We start from the raw sequence: 22845 nt of genomic DNA, 5'->3' as shown, positions 1-22845 counted from the left end.
TAAATTTTCTCAACAAAACAAAAACGAACCTAAACTCGCTATGAAATTACGGCAATGAAAATGTTTTTTTTTAATTTTTCATTTTAACTTTTGATTAGTATTTACATATCATTTTTTTTATATCTTTTTCAGTTCGTTATTGATAGTCATTCTTTCAAAGCTGCGATAAATACGTACAAATGAAGCACGTACCACTAAACGACCTCATATGTAGTGTGTATTGTGTCTTCATGACCGGCACTCGCAGATAGAAGGTATAAACGTAGACATACGGTAGAAAGTTGAGAGGTGAAAGCTGTCGGCGGCATCAAAGATGCACAATACATAACCATACCATAAATAAATGTAATTCACTTCTCAGACTTTACTGTAGAAGAACGTAATCGGAGAGATGATGAATTTCAAATTAAAAAAAACAATAATAAAAAAGAAATAGATTTCTATCGATTCCACTTTGATAACTTCGCAAAAAGTCCTTTTCTTCTAGGAATGAAGATCAAGAACATCATCAAAGAGTGCGTCCCAAACTTCAACGAATTCTCCCTCTTCGATAAACAGATCCTCTGCAAAGATAAAATGGTTAATTGCTATCAATGATACTGTTATGCTCTGTGTGTAACCTATTTGACATAGTGAATGTCTTTAAATTCACACGTAACTGTTAAAGTACGATAAGATATGAATCAAGTTGTCAGAGAGACCACAAAAATGTATAAAAAAAAATGTAGTTATATAAACATTTTTGTTTTCAATAAATTCATAAAAATACCATATTTTATGTGTCCTGTTTTATAAAAATGACATCTATACATTATTTATTATATGATCGTACAAAAGACACACAAGTGAATTACGCCCTTTAATACAGCTTAATAGTTAGATACAGAGGTGAGAAACAATGTCATATATCATATATCATAGAGCCGTTTTGTCCTTCTAGGACTCGTCAGTGATGCTACATCATATAGCTGTCCGTCCTTCTAGGACTCATCAGTGATGCTACATCATATAGCTGTCCTTCCTTCTAGGACTTGTCAGTGATGCTACATCATATAGCTGTTCGTCCTTATAGGACTCGTCAGTGATGCTACATCATATAGCTGTCCGTTCTTCTAGGACTCGTCAGTGATGCTACATCATATAGCCGTTCGTCCTTCTAGGACTCGTCAGTGATGCTACATCATATAGCTGTCCGTCCTTCTAGGACTCGTCAGTGATGCTACATCATATAGCTGTTCGTCCTTCTAGGACTCGTCAGTGATGCTACATCATATAGCTGTTCGTCCTTCTAGGACTCGTCAGTGATGCTACATCATATAGCCGTTCGTCCGTCTAGGACTCGTCAGTGATGCTACATCATATAGCTGTTCGTCCTTCTAGGACTCGTCAGTGATGCTACATCATATAGCTGTCCGTCCTTCTAGGACTCGTCAGTGATGCTACATCATATAGCTGTTCGTCCTTCTAGGACTCGTCAGTGATGCTACATCATATAGCTGTCCGTCCTTCTAGGACTCGTCAGTGATGCTACATCATATAGCTGTTTCGTCCTTCTAGGACTCGTCAGTGATGCTGCATCATATAGCTGTTTCGTCCTTCTAGGACTCGTCAGTGATGCTACATCATATAGCTGTCCGTCCTTCTAGGACTCGTCAGTGATGCTACATCATATAGCTGTTCGTCCTTCTAGGACTCGTCAGTGATGCTACATCATATAGCTGTTCGTCCTTCTAGGACTCGTCAGTGATGCTACATCATATAGCTGTTCGTCCTTCTAGGACTCGTCAGTGATGCTACATCATATAGCCGTTCGTCCTTCTAGGACTCGTCAGTGATGCTACATCCTTCTATATCAGTGATGCTACATTATAGCCGTCCTTCTAGGACTCGTCAGTGATGCTACATCATATAGCCGTTCGTCCGTTCTAGGACTCGTCAGTGATGCTACATCATATAGCCGTTGCGTCCGTAGCTGTTCGTCCTTCTAGGACTCGTCAGTGATGCTACATCATATAGCTGTCCGTCCTCCTAGGACTCGTCAGTGATGCTACATCATATAGCCGTTCGTCCGTCTAGGACTCGTCAGTGATGCTACATCATATAGCTGTTCGTCCTTCTAGGACTCGTCAGTGATGCTACATCATATAGCTGTTCGTCCTTCTAGGACTCGTCAGTGATGCTACATCATATAGCTGTTCGTCCTTCTAGGTGATGCTACTCCTTCTAGGACTCAGTGATGCTACATCATATAGCTGTTCGTCCTTCTAGGACTCGTCAGTGATGCTACATCATATAGCCGTTCGTCCGTCTAGGACTCGTCAGTGATGCTACATCATATAGCCGTTCGTCCTTCTAGGACTCGTCAGTGATGCTACATCATATAGCTGTTCGTCCTTCTAGGACTCGTCAGTGATGCTACATCATATAGCTGTTCGTCCTTCTAGGACTCGTCAGTGATGCTACATCATATAGCTGTTCGTCCTTCTAGGACTCGTCAGTGATGCTACATCATATAGCCGTTCGTCCTTCTAGGACTCGTCAGTGATGCTACATCATATAGCTGTTCGTCCTTCTAGGACTCGTCAGTGATGCTACATCATATAGCCGTTCGTCCTTCTAGGACTCGTCAGTGATGCTACATCATATAGCCGTTCGTCCTTCTAAGACTCGTCAGTGATGTTACCGCTGTTTTGGCCTTCTTGGACTCGTCAGTGATGCTACATCATATAGCCGTTCGTCCGTCTAGGACTCGTCAGTGATGCTACATCATATAGCCGTTCGTCCTTCTAGGACTCGTCAGTGATGCTACATCATATAGCCGTTCGTCCTTCTAGGACTCGTCAGTGATGCTACATCATATAGCCGTTCGTCCTTCTAGGACTCGTCAGTGATGCTACATCATATAGCCGTTCGTCCGTCTAGGACTCGTCAGTGATGCTACATCATATAGCCGTTCGTCCTTCTAGGACTCGTCAGTGATGCTACATCATATAGCCGTTCGTCCTTCTAGGACTCGTCAGTGATGCTACATCATATAGCCGTTCGTCCTTCTAGGACTCGTCAGTGATGCTACATCATATAGCCGTTCGTCCTTCTAGGACTCGTCAGTGATGCTACATCATATAGCCGTTCGTCCTTCTAGGACTCGTCAGTGATGCTACATCATATAGCCGTTCGTCCTTCTAGGACTCGTCAGTGATGCTACATCATATAGCCGTTCGTCCTTCTAGGACTCGTCAGTGATGCTACAGTCATATAGCCGTTCGTCCTTCTAGGACATATAGTTCGTCCTTCTAGTTCAGTGATGCTACATCATATAGCCGTTCGTCCGTCTAGGACTCGTCAGTGATGCTACATCATATAGCCGTTCGTCCTTCTAGGACTCGTCAGTGATGCTACATCATATAGCAGTTCGTCCTTCTAGGACTCGTCAGTGATGCTACATCATATAGCCGTTCGTCCGTCTAGGACTCGTCAGTGATGCTACATCATATAGCTCGTTCGTCCTTCTAAAAGAGACTGATATTCATGTGATGTTAGAAATAAACTTGGATAGGTAAAGAAATATTCTCAAAACTATCCATTTTCATCTAGGATTGCTCATGTTTATCTATAATATACGAATTAGCATCCTTCGTACCGAAAGAAGGTTGAATGAAAATTTGTCAATTATACTTTTAATGTTACATCATATAAAGCCGTTCGTATTTGTTAAGGTAGAACGAGGCCAAAACTTTCTAATGACACATATATTATTTTGAATTCCAATTCGAACACTGATTCTGGAAATCAATGCAAAATATGAACAAAAGAAGATTTACACAGAGGCTTCTGCAAAAGTACAAGAAGAATAAGACGTGACTTAACGAAATCAAGGTAAACGGAAACGGCCCCACCAAGCATACTAACAAGTATCAAACACGTCCGATTTCGTATCGCACAAAGAAACAGAATGTTTCTGGGTGAGATCGTTATAGAGATCGTAGAATTTTCCTAAAATCTTCTTCAATTTTAATTTTTAATTTTAATGATCATGCTTTTCTTACGTCATGCTGGAAAAATATCCTTGTTGTTGTATTGTATATAATTAAGTGGTTTATCAAAGGACAAGAGTTACGTCCCCTAATTTACCACGACTAAATGATTATATGATCAACACACAATAAATGAAGTGTGAAACCTATGATATTTAACAGTATTGAATGTTTATTTTGTCCAGTCTTCCATCATACAACGATGAACACACTGCCACCATTACTGAAGCGAAATTCTTATTTCAAACTTCCTTTGGTTATACAGTTACAAAGAGTATAGTATTTTCCTTTCGGCTGTATCAATACCGGATGAGGTGTTATCACACAATTTTCTTCCCACAGTAAAGCTGAAAATTCTACTTACGATTGGAATCAAAAGACATCCAAAAGTTGTGGAATTCAGTTGGTCCCATTGCACCCTGTGTGTTGTCATAACGACGGAACATAGTTACATATCTTGGCGTGTCGGCATATGCCATACTGGAGGGATAGAAAAAGAGTTATGGAAGAAATATGTAAACAAAATCAAGATTAAGCAAAACAGATATTCTGTGACAACAAATTGTCTTACCCGAGAAACACAAACAGTACGGCATGGAGAAGCATGGCTGTTATTTCAATCGTGCAGTGTATTGTGTATGCTGATAAGGTCCTTACTTCAGACATTTAATGGAGGACGGAAATATTTGATAACGATTACAGATCAACTAGAGATAAGGTATAACTGTACATGACCAATTTTTAAGTTCGAACTTTGACAGGCATGTGTGGGTTCGGAGAGTACACTTCACTATATTCTTTGATTCTAATATTTGGGCGCATTCGGATGCAGATAACTCATCTTGATCATAGTCTTTCTGTCGTCCTTAGATTTACCCTGTCTTATCTATTTGTTTATAATTTGTTCTAGAATTTCGATCCAGAAATCAAGATTCATCATTTCTAATTTCAACTTATCCAAACGATCCCAGAGGTGACGAGCCACCGAAGCATCGAAATGTTTGAGCAATGTTTCCAATATCGCTGTATTTCTGCTATTCTGCTATTTATCCAAACAATTGCAGTAGTGACTCCTAAACATCTACCTCGTTGAGCATTGTTTCCAACATCGTTTTATTTCTGCATTTTCTTGTGTTCATCTCAAAAGTTGATCTCATTTTGAGATTTTATATCTTTTTCATTGCATTTATAGACTCAGAACAGTTTGTTTTTAGATTTTAAAATCCGAGAGCAAAGGTCATAACTTTTAAAATGAAATAAGAAACACAAATTTACTCGATTGATCATAGAATGTAGGATTCTCACCTGTACCTTTGTATCATGAAAGGATTCTCACCTGTACCTTTGTATAATGAAAGGATTCTCACCTGTACCTTTGTATTATGAAAGGATTTAAGTTTCATTCCTTTCTTTGTCAAAATTACATTTAATTTTTTGGCGCTTAAAAAGTGGACAAAACAATGCCCATTCATTTCTAGTAATGGACGTAACTGAATTGGCTGTAGAAAATACGTATAACAGGAAAAATACATGTTCTTAATTAATTTTTCAGAAATGATTGGTCATAATACACTCTATTTACAGAGTAAAAACAAATTTGAAAGATGTGAATTATCAAGCCAAGCATGATCTCAATGATTCTTTGTACTATGGCAAGGTAGTCCATACAATCCTTTTCTTTAATTCATTTTTCTCTCGACCTTCTCGATTGGATTAGATCTTCCGTAAGCGTTGGTTGTCATATATCTATTTTATCATTAATCTGTGTTCCAATTAAAGAGTGAACTGACACAGTTGTTTTATACCAATTTGACATTCCATACAAATCTAACAAAGTCACCAAAACACACGACATTGATCTACAAGACTCTAAATCATATACACGATGTATTTGAAATATCTCCCGTTCAATTGATGCAGTAGACATGGAAATGAACTGGTTTTTGATAGTATTTCCAACTCAACCCATTTTTGTAGTTTCGTTTTCAATTTTTGTTTTTGTCATATGACCATACATATATGTATATGCGTGGGTGCATTATTCACGAAAATGGATATCTTTGTACGACTAAACAAGGCCAAGGTCTATCTCATTTACCAGGTCACAGAAATGCTGTGAGAAGTATGACATATGGTGCTACGTCACAGTTATTTACATATATCTGTTAAAGTAGCACGAACGTATTGAAACCAGAACCAGGAACGGATTGTCGTGTTATATTGAGAATGGTTCCTCTTCTACTTCTGCCACTTTTGGTGTCTGGGTAAGATTCAAGTTTCTGGTATTTTAGTTATAGTTAAAGTTTATCAAATTTCTACAAAGTCATTAAAAGAAACATTTCTCATCAAACCACATCGTCAGATCTAAAACAACGAAGGAATTCATAACAATGGTTATAAACATTTAACAATGTTTATGAACACGTTTATAAAAATCCGACCTGAATTGTTTATATATCATACGAATTTGTATAATTTCTCTCAAATATTTAAATTTAATACATTAGTAAAGTAGAACTATGATATTCACTTTCTATTCACTCTCTGTTTGTCTATTTATTTACAGAGTGGTGTCGAAATCGACATCGAGTTCAACATTGTTCAGCAGATATTCTGCTGACCATCACCATTTGACCAAGAGCGAGTTCTCTCACATTTTCCTCTCTTTTGACACCAACAGTAAGTCGCTGTTGTACGAGTTATTTCCCTTGAGTTGATATAACGATACATAAAATTACCAAAAGTGGACACGTGTTGTTGGTGAGACGCGTGCAGCATGCTTTCTTGACATCGCACAGGTAACATCTTGTACCCAAATCATCACTATCACAAAGACGATTTACAGTTTTGGATAAAGATATTGATGTTTATTATCAAATGACATTTACAGCGTTTTGATAAACAAAAGCTCTTGATATATGGCCTATTGTGACGATATCTGTAAATAACGAATTTCGTCACGCACTCACCTATTTCAGTTCGACGTCACAATGGAGGTAACTGATAAAGTTTCAAGATGACTTAAATGTTGGCATGGAAACGAAAGTTTTCTGCAATATTTGCCAAAATGAATTATTATGTAATGACAAAAGATCTTACATGAATTTGTTTTCAATGACTTATGAGCCTCCATAGAAATTCTTATGTTAACATTTACACGAATAGATAACTGCAAACTTCTTGGGATATAGTAAAAATATTTACTTCATGAAAAGGTCCTTAATCTCGGAATCAGTATAGACCTGTGAAATAATGAGAAGAGTATAAAAGGAACAGGTGTTATAAATATTTCAGGCTACCAACGACTTTTTGCCCTCTCAGTGGCGTCCTCGATCCCTACCGAAAAGCAACTATTTATTTGTTACACCTAAAACACTTATTGCTATAGATTAGTTTTATTGTTTCACTGAGGAAACTCTATAAAGCTGGCTATAAACTCGGACAAGGCAACATAAACACTTTACACCGAACTTCTATACAGTCCTGTTGACCATCGTCCGTCCTGGTTTTTCTTGGGAGGTCAGTTTCTTCTGGCACATGTTCTTGCAGGTACACAAGAGTGATCAGACTTAGGTGATGATAATTAATGTTTTTGTACGTGAAAATGTCTCAAGGTAATTAGTGAGAATTTCGATCCCATGGGTATTATGATATTAAGAAGACATCTTTCCTTTTCCCGTCAAATAAAATAACGATGAAATTAGTATTTCTCTGTAGGTTTTGATTGAATGTTACAATCTGGCTTAATGCCAATAACGCAGAATATTAACACTGACCATCCGTTCAAGTGATACAGTAATTTTTTTTAAAACATGTAACTATCTTGTATATTTCTGTCTATAATATGTTTACCATCTCGTCACAATATTTTTACCTTAGTGTACATAGGATTATAGTGCAGCCGAAAAAGTTGGTCGATTGCGTACCATCTCGTACACTACGTTCGTCAGTGATACTACGTTTCGCACCAGTCATTTGTCTGATGAAGGTGATCGGGTAGTCATCGAAACGTCTGACTCAAATTTTCTACTCATTTTCCAGCAAATCACCAGGTTACGATATCAGAGTTCGAACATGGATGGACTCAGCAGCATTTAAGAGACTCGACTGAGTCAGGGTATTTCTTCACTGTAGCAGATGTGGACGGTGATTTGCGGATAACACAGGATGATATGAACTATCTGTTCATTGTCATGGATACCTCTGGTTTGTATTAACACCATACAGTGATCAATAGAACGAGTTTCAAATTAAGCTGCCCGTAGTTCCCATTATAGTAGATAGACAACTTGATTTATACAGTACACAAGCCGGAAACCACCTTATCATCAAGACAACTTCCGGTATACTCCATGTTAAATTAATTGGTGTCTGGGTTTCCAATTATTAAATGCACGCCATAGATCCAAAGTATATAAATGTACAAACTAAACTGTATGAAATCACAATAATGCTGACGAAGAATATCTACTACCAAGCCATTCAGAAACAGGGCACTTCGAATGCAACTTGAAATCTTGTTTACATAATCTTTGAAAACAAACTGATGCGACCAAACTACGACGTTAACAAAGTTGGTTTACCACTGAAAACTAGCTCCAATATATATTTGTTGATCATGAATCGGAGGGACTAGTAGGCATCTAGTCTCATCAACATTTAGTAAAGGTATTATTAGTATCGTGGCCTGTTAGTCAGCTTCTAATTGTACCACGATTGGGGATATTTTGGTTAATTCACGGTGTTCATTAGCATTAATTTTGCCATAGGTCCCTTGGATCTTTTAGAAATATACATAAGTGAATAGCACCATTCCAAATAGAAAATTTATTGATAAATAAAACTTAGTCAAACACCTGATCCTTCTGTTAGTGAGGCTTGGTGCCTTTTATATTGAAATATAGAAAGTAAGTAAGGAAAATGTATATTCATAGTTTATAAATGAACATGTATATTTAACGACTGGGGTTTACACTTTGATAGTTTTCAAGATTGGGCAGTTTCCACCTCAGAAGATGAAATATGATTGTTATTAATAAAAAACTAAGTTTTTCATGAATGCCAATTAAGTTTTTAAAATATGCCAGATATGTCTATATGGTTATTTTTTCCGTTCCTCGCCAGATACAAGATACGATTCGTCAGGTAATTCACCATGAAAATAGACAACACACGTGACACTTGATTGAATCAAGTTTTAGTACGATCGATACATCACCGTATTGAAAGTTTCATGCTACTTTGTAGGACTACCGATATAAGACTTGTCGTTCCTGAAGTCCGCCATTGGAATGCATAATGGGATAAAATTATATTTTCACTGCAGGTGCTGTGATCTAATTGGTCGTAAGAGTATCAAAAACTTGTCATATTCTATCTCTGACGATACCACTAGTACTTCCACATTAAAACCCTATACTTCACCACAAAAATATAATAAGTGTATGCATGTAATGACGGTCTGTTGTTTTATATCCAGCTGATGATTCCCTGTCACCTTCGGAGTTTTCCATCGGATGGCATAACCTCTTCGAAGCAGGTGGTGATGATGATGATTGATGATGATAAGATTCTGATTTCTTGAGATCAATAAACAAAATCAAAATGCTTTTATTTTATTGATTATTGATTATTCAGCTATTACCTTTAAGATAACAGACATCACTTAACAATTTCATTCTTTTTCTGTGTGTGTAAATTTACTTCGAATATCTGTGTAGCTGTAACGCGATGTGTTATTAGTATTAAATCTTTCGTGACTGTTGTAAAATATCTGATCAAGAAGTACAAAATGAAGTTGGATGCATGCAATAATAACGCATAATGTAATAATAACGCTTAATGTAATAATAACGCTTAATGTAATACTTGTTACATTAAGTGTTGTGGCTGCTAAGCTTAGTGTTATAAACTTCTTTTGTACTATATCAAGCCTTGCCACTGATACGCTTAATGTAATAATTTGGTTTTATTACAATAAGCGTATCAGTAGCAACGCTAGATGTAATAAACATTACCTTAAACATTGTCATTACAATAAGAGTTACAATAGATGTGTTTGATACCCGTTAGTATACACATTTGTTCTGTTGTTGTTTACCTTGTTCTCGTTTGGAAACATAACGTTGCTTACTTACATCGATCTGAATTTACATGAAGTAGAGGAAGTAGGATGTCGTCGATGAATAAGACGCTTACTTTTCCGGAACACCTGATCTTATTCATCTTGTACTTTTCAGGAGTTTCCATGTTAATCCTTTTTTGTTCATATTTTGCTTTTGTTACATCGAATTTAAATATGAATTAAGAATGTGTTGACATGTCGGTGTTTTCTCTGTCATTTATGTTCTGATATGAAATTACGCATTGAAATTAAATCTAAAGATTCTTTATATTTTAATATGCTTTCTTCATATGGCCATTTTACTTTTCATCTAAATCCCCGCCTGGAGACAGACCAGCATTAAACTTATTGAATGTATGATGTTAAAGTATTGAAACAGACTCTTTGCCTACACAATGATAATATGTCTCTCTCTTGGCTACCTTGGTTTTGTTTTCATACGCAGCAAAATTTAGGACTTTGCAATGCTCTCCAATTTCATATTTTAGATATGATGAAGAATCCTTCCATTTTAGTAACTAAAGAAGGTCGCATTTACCAACCAGACAATACCATTTTTCCATGCTTAATCTCACCTCAACAGTTTATTGTATTACCAAAAGCCAATTATTTTACCGGTATTGTTGGTAGTGAAAGATAAGCAGCAGATAAAATAGTCTACAGTGTGAATTAAAATTCTGACGGATATTTCTTTCACTAAAAGACATCATCAATACGTGTAAACATTGAATCGAACAAATTGGCAAGGTCTTTTCACCTGTTCTGATGAGTTCCTCGATAAATTCAGCATCATATGAAAACGAGAACAAGTCATTTGGCTAATCGCCCTCAGTTATGTATATTTATATCTACTACAATTAACATCATAACCAATCAGAAAACAGTAATGGAATCCTATAACGGTAAGACATGTTGAATAGTTAAAACATATTGATATTATTGAAAAAATGTAAACAGCCGATTCGAAAATAAATGCATTCTAGTGTCACGCTTTGATATTATCGATTAATCACAATAATTGTTCTTCGTCCATCTTATATATATGTACATATCTATCACATGCATATTTTTTCTGATTAATTTCAAGAAGAATTAGGGAAAAAGGCTAAACGTAAAGTGGTATCAACAATATATAGAATTTGTTAAACGAAAATAAAGAGTGATTCTCAGATGAACCTGTTCATGGAAGATACATTTTCTTAATGCATAAGTGCTAATGATAATTACATGAATTTCACACTTTAAATATTCAAACCAACCGTTAAAGTATGTTCATAGTATGTTTTTATGTTACTTTGAAGTGCTCTAGTTTTCATTTGAAAAGAAACATTTTTAAGTTTTATCATCATATTGAATCAGAATCTAATCTAGATCTTTTTCACTACATGTAAGTATATGAACAGGAGTCTAATGATCTGTTGATTCTTTAAGGAATAATGGATGATATCCGATATAGCGTATTGTTCCGAAAATAAAATGATTTCCTTGATGGACATATAAAAAAGGCTCATTCATGATCTTCATAATATGAAATACTATCTCTGCTTGGTGGCGTCAGGTATACCGTCTAACACGTGACTTGATAACACGCAGGTAAAGTAACAATATGAATCGACTTACACCGGATTGTACAAGTAGATGAAATATGAAGATATTCCGATAGCTTGCTTTTAATCTGCAAGTACAGGTGGTGCGCAGATGGGTACCGAATAGCAGCCACGTGACTAGTCTCGAGACGCCTCTATTTGGCACGTGACTATCCTTCTGGTGGCCATTGTTTCATAGTTTGAATTGACATCGAACATCAGTCGAGATATTGTTTTCTGATCATTTTTGTGTACATTACACAGATAAAATGTATTAAAGTAATTATAGCAATAAATTTTAGCGTTTCAGCGACCAGAGTGGATTTTACCACAGCTTATTTTTGGATGTCTTAATTAAACATAAAATCCGACCAACCGCCTACATCAGATTTTCTGACGAATGTTTGAATTGACTTCTTAAAAAACGAGAAAAAAAAAACACCAGAAAAAGAAGTAATTTCCTATGAGGAGTTAAGCTTAAGGATTACAGATACTACTCATGGATGTTTTCCATAAAAAAGCGTTACATTAACATAATTGACACATACGGATTGGGATATGCTAATTACATTTTTGTAGTTCAATTTTATATCGATGCTAGTTACCAAGCTACCTACAGAAATGAGACTGGTTACAGTTGCTGTGACAACAGTTATTGATTAAATATTTACTGATAAGTAGGTTACTACTTATACAGTTACTGACAGGTAAGTTAATGGTTCGGCTCACTGTTTTGTTGTCATACTAGATCTACAAAGTAAGTGTCGTCGACAAAGAAGACGTCATTGTCGAGTAACACCTGATCTTATTCTCCTCGAAGTGTTACTATATATAGCAGAAATCTGTTCATATATATCCTCTTGTTATTCCATTGTGAAATGAAGAATGAGAAATCCTAATAGGTAGGATCTACCACCCCATTTAGATGTAAGGGAATATGATATAACAGTTATAACGGTCATCCTTGCCAGTGGGTGTCTACTACCACGGTCAGGCGTTAAAGAATGGGTAGAGATCCTAGTCGGTAGGATGTGTGTCTACTGTTATGGTTAGACGTTAGGAATGGCTAGAGATCCTAGTCGGTAGGATGTGTGTCTCCTGTTATGATTAAACGTTAGGGAATGGGTAGAGATCCTATTCGGTAGGATGTGTGTCTACTGTTATGGTTAGACGTCAGGGAATGGGTAGAGATCCTAGTCGGTAGGTTGGGTGTCTACTATTATGGTTAGACGTTAAGGAATGGCTAGAGATCCTAGTCGGTAGGTTGGGTGTCTACTATTATGGTTAGACGTTAAGGAATGGCTAGAGATCCTAGTCGGTAGGTTGGGTGTCTACTGTTATGGTTAAACGTTAGGGAATGGGTAGAGATCGTAGTCGATAGGATGTGTGTCTACTGTTATGGTTAAACGTTAGGGAATGGGTAGAGATCGTAGTCTGTGGGAAGTATGCCCACTAGCACGATTAGATGTTAGGGAACGGGCACAGATCTTAGTCTGTAAGATGGTTGTCTACTACCACGTTTAGATGTTAGGGAAAAGGCGAAGTAAGAGACCCTGGTCGCTTGGATGGGTGTCTACTACCGCGTTTAGATATTGTGGAATGGATAGAAATTCCAGTCGGTAGGATGGGTGTCTACATTCCCGATTAGACATTAGGGAAGGGGTAGAGATACTAGTCGGTAGGATGACTATCTACTATTGTGGTTAGATATCATAGACAGTAGCACGGGTGTCAACTCTCATCATGTTTAGGTGTTAGAGAATCGGGATAGGTAGGAATTATAATCAGCAGCTTAGATGTTAGATGTTGGGGGATGTGTAGAGATCCTAGTCTGTAAGATGGTTGTCTACTACCGCGTTTAGATGTTGGGGAATAGGCGAAGTTAGATACCCTGGACACTAGGATGGGTGTCTACTACAACGTTTTGATGTTAGAGAAATGACGACGATAGATATTCCACTCGCTAGGATGGCTATCTACTACCAAAGTTAGAAATTACACACTAGAATCGATAATTCTCATTTAAAGCATTATGATGTGATAATTATTGACAAATATTCAAAACTTCACTTACTCCCGAGGCTATGTGGAACCGTAAACTTGATCTGATTAGTTTCCAGAGATTTATTCAAATGAACATGCAAATATACCGCTAAGTTTATGTTATTATGCAACTCCTAAATTCCTTTTTTAAACATCGCTTCTCTGTGCTTGTTTGATTACAATATAAATGATGTTGATATATTCATTCTAAATCAATTGTTTCGAAGGCTTTTCTCGATTACTCGGAATCTGTTTAGTTCCAGAGCTGGGTTCGGTAACATTTCCGTATTTGGTATGTAGATTAGGGTTTAAGTTATTACTCATGCCTGCAGTGTATACACAAACATGTAAATATTTATTCTAGTAATGAAATTTACTCGCCTCGATCACGGTAAACAGATTTTCGTAGTTTCATTAACTTACCATATATTTTGATGCAAAAGTGATTACTAAAATGAAATATTATCCGTAATTGAATGTTAAGTACCAGTACTTGTGTCGGTCTATATGAAATATTAACAGTCCGGTTGTTCGACCTCGGGCTAGGAAAATCCTGATTATCTGTTAATTATTGTTGTCGAGAAATCGGAGGTAATCAACACTAACCGGACAACTTCTCGCTTAATCAAATCGATAGCACGAAGCTTAAAGGCCTATATGCCGGGATTCTCTAACCGTCGCGCTTGATTGAACATGGCTGAGAACAGATGCGCTCAGAATTCTCCCCTAAGCGATTTACGCTCCCAAGGAAATATAACATCGTTTAGGTAACACCCCTTACTCCTCCGTCAGTAGTGTGTTGGCTGTAGCGAAGGATCTTTTATAACAGCAGCCAAACCGTTAAGACAGCTTGATTAAAATAATTAAACCATGCATGAGACTATTTAAGATAATCACCATATGATTCACATATTGGATAAGAATATTTAAATGTAAAATGACATATTTCTTATGTTTAATTTACCGCGATAAGTACATAGACAGAGTAAGGCGAGAAACTGGGATAGAAAATACAATCAGTTATAATCTACAAAAATAAGGATACGAACATGGGAAATATTCACAGGGAGACATTTGATACAGCCCCAGAATAATAAGACTATGTATTCTGAAAGAGAAGGTGTCTTCCCCGACATCGGCTAAATCCATCATGTACTTGACCAACCATGTTCACGTTCTGATGATGAGAATCGTGTTTATGAGAACAAAGACCACAAGATATACTAATAATCATCGCACAATGGAGTATGATATAGATCCTTATGGAAAAGTATTGTTCTTCCTTAGTCTCTGCAAAATCCATGTTGTACATTTCCAGTCAAATGTCCACGACGTCTGCCTAAAGATATTCAAAGCAAACCATAGAATCTCAATCAGCATAACAGGTGATGTCATTACGGAGAGAAATACGGAATTAAATGTCCAAGAATGTGTTAACTATTAGGAAACTGAAACCAACTGCTACATATAAACGCTATATATTGGGGAAGCAGGTATCGCTGGATAGAAATGGAAAATTCAAAATTGTAAAATCATTGGACAGATAACCATGCTGTTTGTACACCGTTAATGCAAAGATTGGGATGAACTTGTAAGTTAGGACAAGAGAAAACAAAAAAGCATTGAGATCTGAAATCTGAAATTGAATCTACGTATTTTTTACGGTAATTATAAAAATGACTTTACTTTGCTGACAAAGGTCATGATGTGTTATGCAATGCTAAGGACAGTTTTTAACGACCATACGCTATCGCAAATGTTTTACTGATCTGTCTAATGGAACTGTTCAACCCTCCAAGTTTCCATGAAATGATGATGATTTGGCTTCATTATGATGCCATATACAATAAAGTTACACTTCTTTCTAGTCAGTACATACAGTGGAGTTACACTTCTTTCTAGTCAGTACATACAGTGGAGTTACACTTCTTTCTAGTCAATTCATACAGTGGAGTTACACTTCTTTCTAGTAGGTATATACAGTGGAGTTACACTTCTTTCTAGTCAGTACATACAGTGGAGTTACACTTCTTTCTAGTAGGTATATACAGTAAAGTTACACTTCTTTCTAGTAGGTATATACAGTGGAGTTACACTTCTTTCTAGTCAATTCATACAGTGGAGTTACACTTCTTTCTAGTAGGTATATACAGTGGAGTTACACTTCTTTCTAGTCAATTCATACAGTGGAGTTACACTTCTTTCTAGTAGGTATATACAGTGGAGTTACACTTCTTTCTAGTCAATTCATACAGTGGAGTTACACTTCTTTCTAGTAGGTATATACAGTGGAGTTACACTTCTTTCTAGTCAATTCATACAGTGGAGTTACACTTCTTTCTAGTAGGTATATACAGTGGAGTTACACTTCTTTCTAGTCAATTCATACAGTGGAGTTACACTTCTTTCTAGTAGGTATATACAGTAAAGTTACACTTCTTTCTAGTAGGTATATACAGTAAAGTTACACTTCTTTCTAGTCAGTACATACAGTGGAGTTACACTTCTTTCTAGTCAGTATATACAGTGGAGTTACACTTCTTTCTAGTAGGTATATACAGTAAAGTTACACTTCTTTCTAGTCAGTACATACAGTGGAGTTACACTTCTTTCTAGTAGGTATATACAATAAAGTTACACTTCTTTCTAGTCAGTACATACAGTGGAGTTACACTTCTTTCTAGTAGGTATATACAATAAAGTTACACTTCTTTCTAGTCAGTACATACAGTGGAGTTACACTTCTTTCTAGTCAGTATATACAGTGGAGTTACACTTCTTTCTAGTAGGTATATACAATAAAGTTACACTTCTTTCTAGTCAGTACATACAGTGGAGTTACACTTCTTTCTAGTCAGTACATACAGTGGAGTTACACTTCTTTCTAGTAGGTATATACAGTAAAGTTACACTTCTTTCTAGTCAGTACATACAGTGGAGTTACACTTCTTTCTAGTCAATTCATACAGTGGAGTTACACTTCTTTCTAGTAGGTATATACAATAAAGTTACACTTCTTTCTAGTCAGTACATACAGTGGAGTTACACTTCTTTCTAGTCAATTCATACAGTGGAGTTACACTTCTTTCTAGTCAGTATATACAGTGGAGTTACACTTCTTTCTAGTAGGTATATACAATAAAGTTACACTTCTTTCTAGTCAGTACATACAGTGGAGTTACACTTCTTTCTAGTCAATTCATACAGTGGAGTTACACTTCTTTCTAGTCGGTCTACATTGGAGTTACGCTTCTTTCTAGTCGGTCTACATTGGAGTTATACTTCTTTCTAGTTAGTAAATACTGTGGAATTACACTTCTTTATGTTTAATTCATACTGCGGAATTGCCTTTCAAATGAATGCAAACATAGGATGGTGTACCAGTGAATAAAAACAGTCTTTGATTTTCACCTTACACAGAATTGGGATGTATTTTATGTATAAGATAGCCTTGTTTGATAACAACACGAATCTTCGGGTTACGCTGAGGTAACAGTCGAAAATTAAATAAGGTTTTGCCAATCAACCCCGTCTTTACAGATGGTTTCGCGAATTTGTTCTGAATACTGACTAGCACGTTGAGCATCAGACCGACTATCGAATCACTAACAGTGATTATATATATGGATTGTGGAATTCGAAAAATTAACATGAAGCTCTTATTTCCAGAATTTGTATTAGCTTGAGCCTCCAGGTCATAGTCTTAGTGCGATGGAAATTGCCTGGTGTACGGGTCGGTGGAGACTGAACCCATAGCCAATAAAGGCCAAGCAAGCGTAAATAATCTGTTTCTCGTCTGTTAACATTTTATCGATAGTTAGGGAAAACAATTTGTATAAAGTACCTGGTTTAATCATGCTCTAGTTGTAAAAAGTCTGACAATTCTCTATCTCGATATAGTTACAGAGGGCTTCTGACTTATATAAAGATTATCTATGTGGCTGTAGTAATACACATCATGCATTTGTAGGCTGCTTTAAGTCATAATACTTGTTTTACTTCATTGCTTATCCGCAATTTACTGTAAATGTTGATATCACTTCCTACTTGGAACATGTTATATAATTCAGATTTAAAAGGGTTCTGTAGTGATGACAGATAACACGCAGTGACGTTGAAATTAGAGTCTTTTAAACAAATGTTAAAGCTTCGGAACGATGATAAAACATCTCTATCATCGACCTAAGCTTTAATTATAAAATAGATAATCTCCATATTAACCCCCGGATGACGTTCCCCTTGTCCTTTTTCAATAGTTTGCCATGATGATTGTGCAAAATCAACACAAGTGAATAGCATATTTATAAACAAATTTCAAATTAGAGACAGTAGAGCCGAATTAATCATTACACTGCATCATCATTTCGTCTTTCTGGAACAGTGGGGTAAATGGCAATATTTAAATGTTATGTTTGTTCATATCCCCACTCCTCGTTCTAACAATTTTCAGTTTAAATTTTAGGATTTTGTATACATGTCGATATTTTCTCTATTTAAAAAAAAACGGTTTTGTTGTTTTGTTTATATACTCTGTTTCGATTTTGATATATAATATAACAATATAGACATCTACCTCTTCCATGGTCATACATGTTTTAGGACATGTTGAAACTTTCTATGATACTATTGATTTTCGACTTTCCTGGAAATACATGACAATGTACATTGAGTTTAGAAGCCCTATTCTATCATTACGAATGGAGATCATATCATCCGTCCTGTAACGGGTCACAAAGACCTTGCAAAGTCGTTTAACTTCACTTTCAGATAAGTCAATTGCGCCTTGTGTTCAAATAAGAAGAGATCTATTGACCAGGTCCATTTGATATATCCACAAGTGTGGGAAATTAAGGATTTCGATTTCTCTCCTATGAAGTTTCCATTTCTGGATAGCAACATCACCTGCAACGCCAACCTATGGTGTGTATTACATGTCTTACGATGTGGTAGGATGGTACCATTATTGTAATGTCTTACGATGTGGTAGGATTGTACCGTTATTGTAATGTCTTACGATGTGGTAGGATGGTACCGTTATTGTAATGTCTTACGAAGTGGTAGGATGGTACCGTTATTGTAATGTCTTACGATGTGGTAGGATGGTACCGTTATTGTAATGTCTTACGATGTGGTAGGATGGTACCGTTATTGTAATGTCTTACGATGTGGTAGGATGGTACCGTTATTGTAATGTCTTACGATGTGGTAGGATGGTACCGTTATTGTAATGTCTTACGATGTGGTAGGATGGTACCGTTATTGTAATGTCTTACGATGTGGTAGGATGGTACCGTTATTGTAATGTCTTACGATGTGGTAGGATGGTACCGTGGTAGGATGGTACCGTTATTGTAATGTCTTACGATGTGGTAGGATGGTACCGTTATTGTAATGTCTTACGATGTGGTAGGAGGGTACCGTTATTGTAATGTCTTACGATGTGTTACTATGGTATTGTTATTGAAATGCTTTACCATGTAACACTATGATTACCAACATTGTATTGTTTAAGCATACGACACTGTGGTTATTGTGTTTGTTAATTTGTGACAATATTTTAACCGTTAACGCATGATAAAAAAGTTGCCGTTATTGTTTGCTGTGTTTCAGCGTATGACACTATGATAACGCTGTTGTATTGTTTAAGCAAGTGACGCTTTCGTAATCGTTATTTCCTTTATATAAGCTTGTAACACTCTAACACAATAGTTTGCATAACATTGAGTAAGAAAACGGTTCTACTTTAATTTTTATACGCAAACAGTTAGTAGGAATATAGTTCCGGTTTGGAAATTGTGCTATATGCTTAGAATGATGTAATTTGTATCGTATATAATTCTTATGTTAATCATGTCCTGGGTTTTTTCAAAGGAAACCTAATTATTGCCGTCCATCCTCCTCTGTCTCTAGTTCATTCGCCTAGACTGACTATACAATGTCGGATACATTCATGAATTTGCCATTATGAATTTCATTTAATAAAAGGTTTGAAAGTGATTAATAACCGATTTAAATCACGGCTGGGACGGAAGGCACTGGGCGGTAATAAGTGTAAAATAACCTTTCAGCTGAATCAAAGGACTCTTACTATAGGACGCCGTCCTGTATGGCACGAGTTGTCATGTTTAATCCCCAGGTGTAATTGTCGCAGTATTTCAGGAAATCAAAACACCGCTAAGGAAAGAGGTAATTTCAACAAATAATAATGCTATATATCAGAGACAATTACTCCGTACCTGGACAGGTTTCCTCCGAGAAATCTGCAGCACGACCGAACATCTTCCTAATTACTAGATTGATTGATAGTAAATGAATTTCACCATTCTAATTGAAATCGTTATAATGAACATTATTGTACAGTACTTATGTTTTTATATAGCAATACAGATATGTGTGTGATTGTAACACTACTTTATATAAGTATCTAGATATGTTTTGATTCGTTGACAAGCTTACGTGTTATATCTTGTATGTATACATTTTGCAAGCATTTTTTTCTGTATACACGTCCATCGGCTTACGAGTGGTTTCTGGAAAAAATTACAAATAAAACACAAGAGAAACGTTTACTTGGACACATTTAAGCAATTTCAATAATTTCTCAATCACGGCGATGAAAATTTTGAAAGATATCTACAGCACTAGGGTATCTTGATTTGTCAGATCTGTCCCAAGGTGGAAATCTATAGCGAAAATGCTGATGACACTGTTGCAACCCTTATTGTAACAAATTACTTATTGTAAAATATTATCATTTAAGGTTAAACTTAAAGTAATAAAATTCTTGTATATTGAAATAAGCGTCGCTTACAGTAATATTTTTCAATTTATAGCAATAGCGTTTTTGTAAGAACATATTACGATCAGCAATTTATTGCGATAAGATTCGCAACATGGCTTGCAATATTCGAAAACTCCCATAAGATGATATCTATATTTTTGGAAATATAGAATATTTGATAGATGTAACAAGAGCTTATGTCACAGTTGCGTCAGAGAAAGTCGTTATCCCCCCCCACCCCTGACACTGAAGTAAATTATACATAGCATACCTGTGTATAGGATCTTAAAGATGACTTTATATTCTATATGTGATGTTATGATACAAGTCTAAGAAGTTGCTTGCGAGTCATGATAAGCAGTTTATTTAGCTTAGAGACGAGTTTCGTAAAATCTTACACGAAAGGAAAACAATTTGATGGTGATTTCATCACATCATTCAAAAAAGTAACGCTTTATTGGTTTAGGAGCAAAACTTGTGAAGGGCAAAATAAAACAGAAGCCAACATTTTGTAATACAGTATCCAATTTATGATTCCAGACCATTGTCCATATTATGACATCTCAATCAATTGCTGACTGGTAGAGCAAATGAAAACGCTCTCGGGTATATCACCTTGATGACATATGCGACGAGCGAGTAATTGTATCGGATTACAGGCCGATTATGTAATAAAAATGTGTACGGTAAGTAGGCTTGTGTTAGTGACTATCGCGTACAGTTATCAAAACTTGTGTAACGTAAGTGAGCAGTGTATAGTAATTATTACTTGAGTAGCATGTGGGGTAATTATGCTTGTGTTATATAAGCAAAGTGCAGTAACGATTACTCGTGCAGTGTGTACGGTAATTACTACTTGCGCAACGTGTATGGTAATTAAGGCTTATGTTCAGTTACTAATCAGTGTACTGTAATTAAGGTTTGTGTCTAAAGTCAGCAGTGTAAAGTTATTATTTATTGTGTAGCGTGTACAGTAATTAAGGCGTGTGTAAAGTCAGCAGTGCAAAGTAATAAATGATTGTGTAGCGTGTACAGTAATTAAGGCGTGTGTAAAGTCAGCAGTGTAAAGTAAGTGTTGATTGTGTAGTGTTTACAGTAATTAAGGCTTGTGTAAAGTTAGCAACATAGTTGTTTCGTATATTCTGTAGATGCCTCTCAATATCTTTTTGTATATATATTATGTTTTATACTTCATTCTCTACACTTATTTTCTTAATCAACTTTTATCTATACCCTTTATGTTTCTACTTATGTAACTATTTGTCTTCTCGATGTCATTTATAACTCTTCAAATTTGGAGGAATAAAGATATGAATGAATGAACGGTAATTATCGCTTGTATAAAGTCAGTCGTGCACGGTAATTATTTCCTGTGTAGTGTGTAAAATAATTAAGGCTTTTGTAATGTAAACATCGTGTATTGTAATCATTGCTCGTGTAACGTGTACAATAAAAAGGCTTTTGTTAAGGATGTCATCCATCAAAGAGTTTCTAATGACTCCTGTCAAAGTACATGTGATAAATAAATGCGGTTATACTGAAACTACATGGGATACTTATATAAACCATTTCAAGCAAAACTGTGCCTCTCTCATATATCACTGATGTAATGATATTATGTATTGCATAGTGTATAAGCAGGATATAAGCTTTATAACCACTTTGTTTTGTATGATAGATACCCATTCATGTAAGGGAAGCTAGTGAATTGTAGGGCTTACTTCTCGTGATATACGAGACGATACGAGACTAATGACGCGCTTGACTGTTTTTGCTTCCTATTTTATTTATGTCAAATGTAATTCTCGGGTTTAGCCGAGTGATACGATAGCTATCACATGTTCAGGATAGTCAACAGGTATCAATTTCCTTTATGTGTGTAATACCAACACTAACATATATCGTTCGATTACAGTAATTACACGTATCAAATACCGTTGTTTTCACTCCATGTCAGTTTTACCCGATGACATGTCGCACACCTCATACATATACGTCATTTTATTGTCAGCTTAACGATTTTTTTAAAGTCATACAAGAAAATGCGTTATATGAATATGATATCTCTCAAGAAGAGCTCCTAATTGATATTGGTTAAGCTATATATCGTAAGTCAAATATGATTTAGTAATGCCGAGCAGGATATGTATTTCCAAATGAACCAGGGATATAATACAAAGTTAACAATGCGCGTGTTAAACACGAGACAGGAAGCTATTCTAATGGAACTTGAATAGTGTAACGAGATGAAAACACTGTAAATAAAAGATTAATAAG

At 36.0% G+C, this 22845-nt stretch overlaps 2 protein-coding genes across 2 annotated transcripts; one reads left to right on the top strand and one right to left on the bottom strand.

The window, feature by feature from the left end:
* Positions 1–483: 483 nt before the first annotated feature.
* Positions 484–4513, bottom strand: LOC132548974 (uncharacterized). Its single transcript, XM_060212876.1, has 2 exons — positions 4399–4513; positions 484–563 (listed from the first exon to the last, which is right to left on the bottom strand). The coding sequence occupies exons 1-2, from the start codon at positions 4511–4513 to the stop codon at positions 484–486; spliced, it is 195 nt and encodes a 64-aa protein (XP_060068859.1).
* Positions 4514–6260: 1747 nt separating this feature from the next.
* LOC132548986 (uncharacterized) lies at positions 6261–9593 on the top strand. The gene is made up of 4 exons (XM_060212888.1): positions 6261–6298; positions 6601–6713; positions 8076–8240; positions 9514–9593. The coding sequence occupies exons 1-4, from the start codon at positions 6261–6263 to the stop codon at positions 9591–9593; spliced, it is 396 nt and encodes a 131-aa protein (XP_060068871.1).
* Positions 9594–22845: the final 13252 nt, after the last annotated feature.

This window comes from Ylistrum balloti, unplaced genomic scaffold (genome assembly GCF_031769215.1).
Source record: "Ylistrum balloti isolate Yb309-2 unplaced genomic scaffold, AGI_CSIRO_Ybal_v1 Utg370038, whole genome shotgun sequence".
NCBI lineage: Eukaryota > Metazoa > Mollusca > Bivalvia > Pectinida > Pectinidae > Ylistrum > Ylistrum balloti.
Note: the sequence above shows the minus strand (reverse complement) of the source record. Positions and strands in the feature narration are given on the sequence as shown.

Bases quoted from the DNA above. Each gene is read 5' to 3' on its own strand.
- LOC132548974 (XM_060212876.1), bottom strand. From the start codon at position 4,513: ATGGCATATGCCGACACGCCAAGATATGTAACTATGTTCCGTCGTTAT. The intron at 564-4,398 runs GTAAGTAGAATT...TTATCTTTGCAG, and splicing joins GATGTCTTTTGATTCCAATC to AGGATCTGTTTATCGAAGAG.
- LOC132548986 (XM_060212888.1), top strand. From the start codon at position 6,261: ATGGTTCCTCTTCTACTTCTGCCACTTTTGGTGTCTGG. The intron at 6,299-6,600 runs GTAAGATTCAAG...ATTTATTTACAG, and splicing joins CTGCCACTTTTGGTGTCTGG to AGTGGTGTCGAAATCGACAT. The intron at 6,714-8,075 runs GTAAGTCGCTGT...CTCATTTTCCAG, and splicing joins CCTCTCTTTTGACACCAACA to CAAATCACCAGGTTACGATA.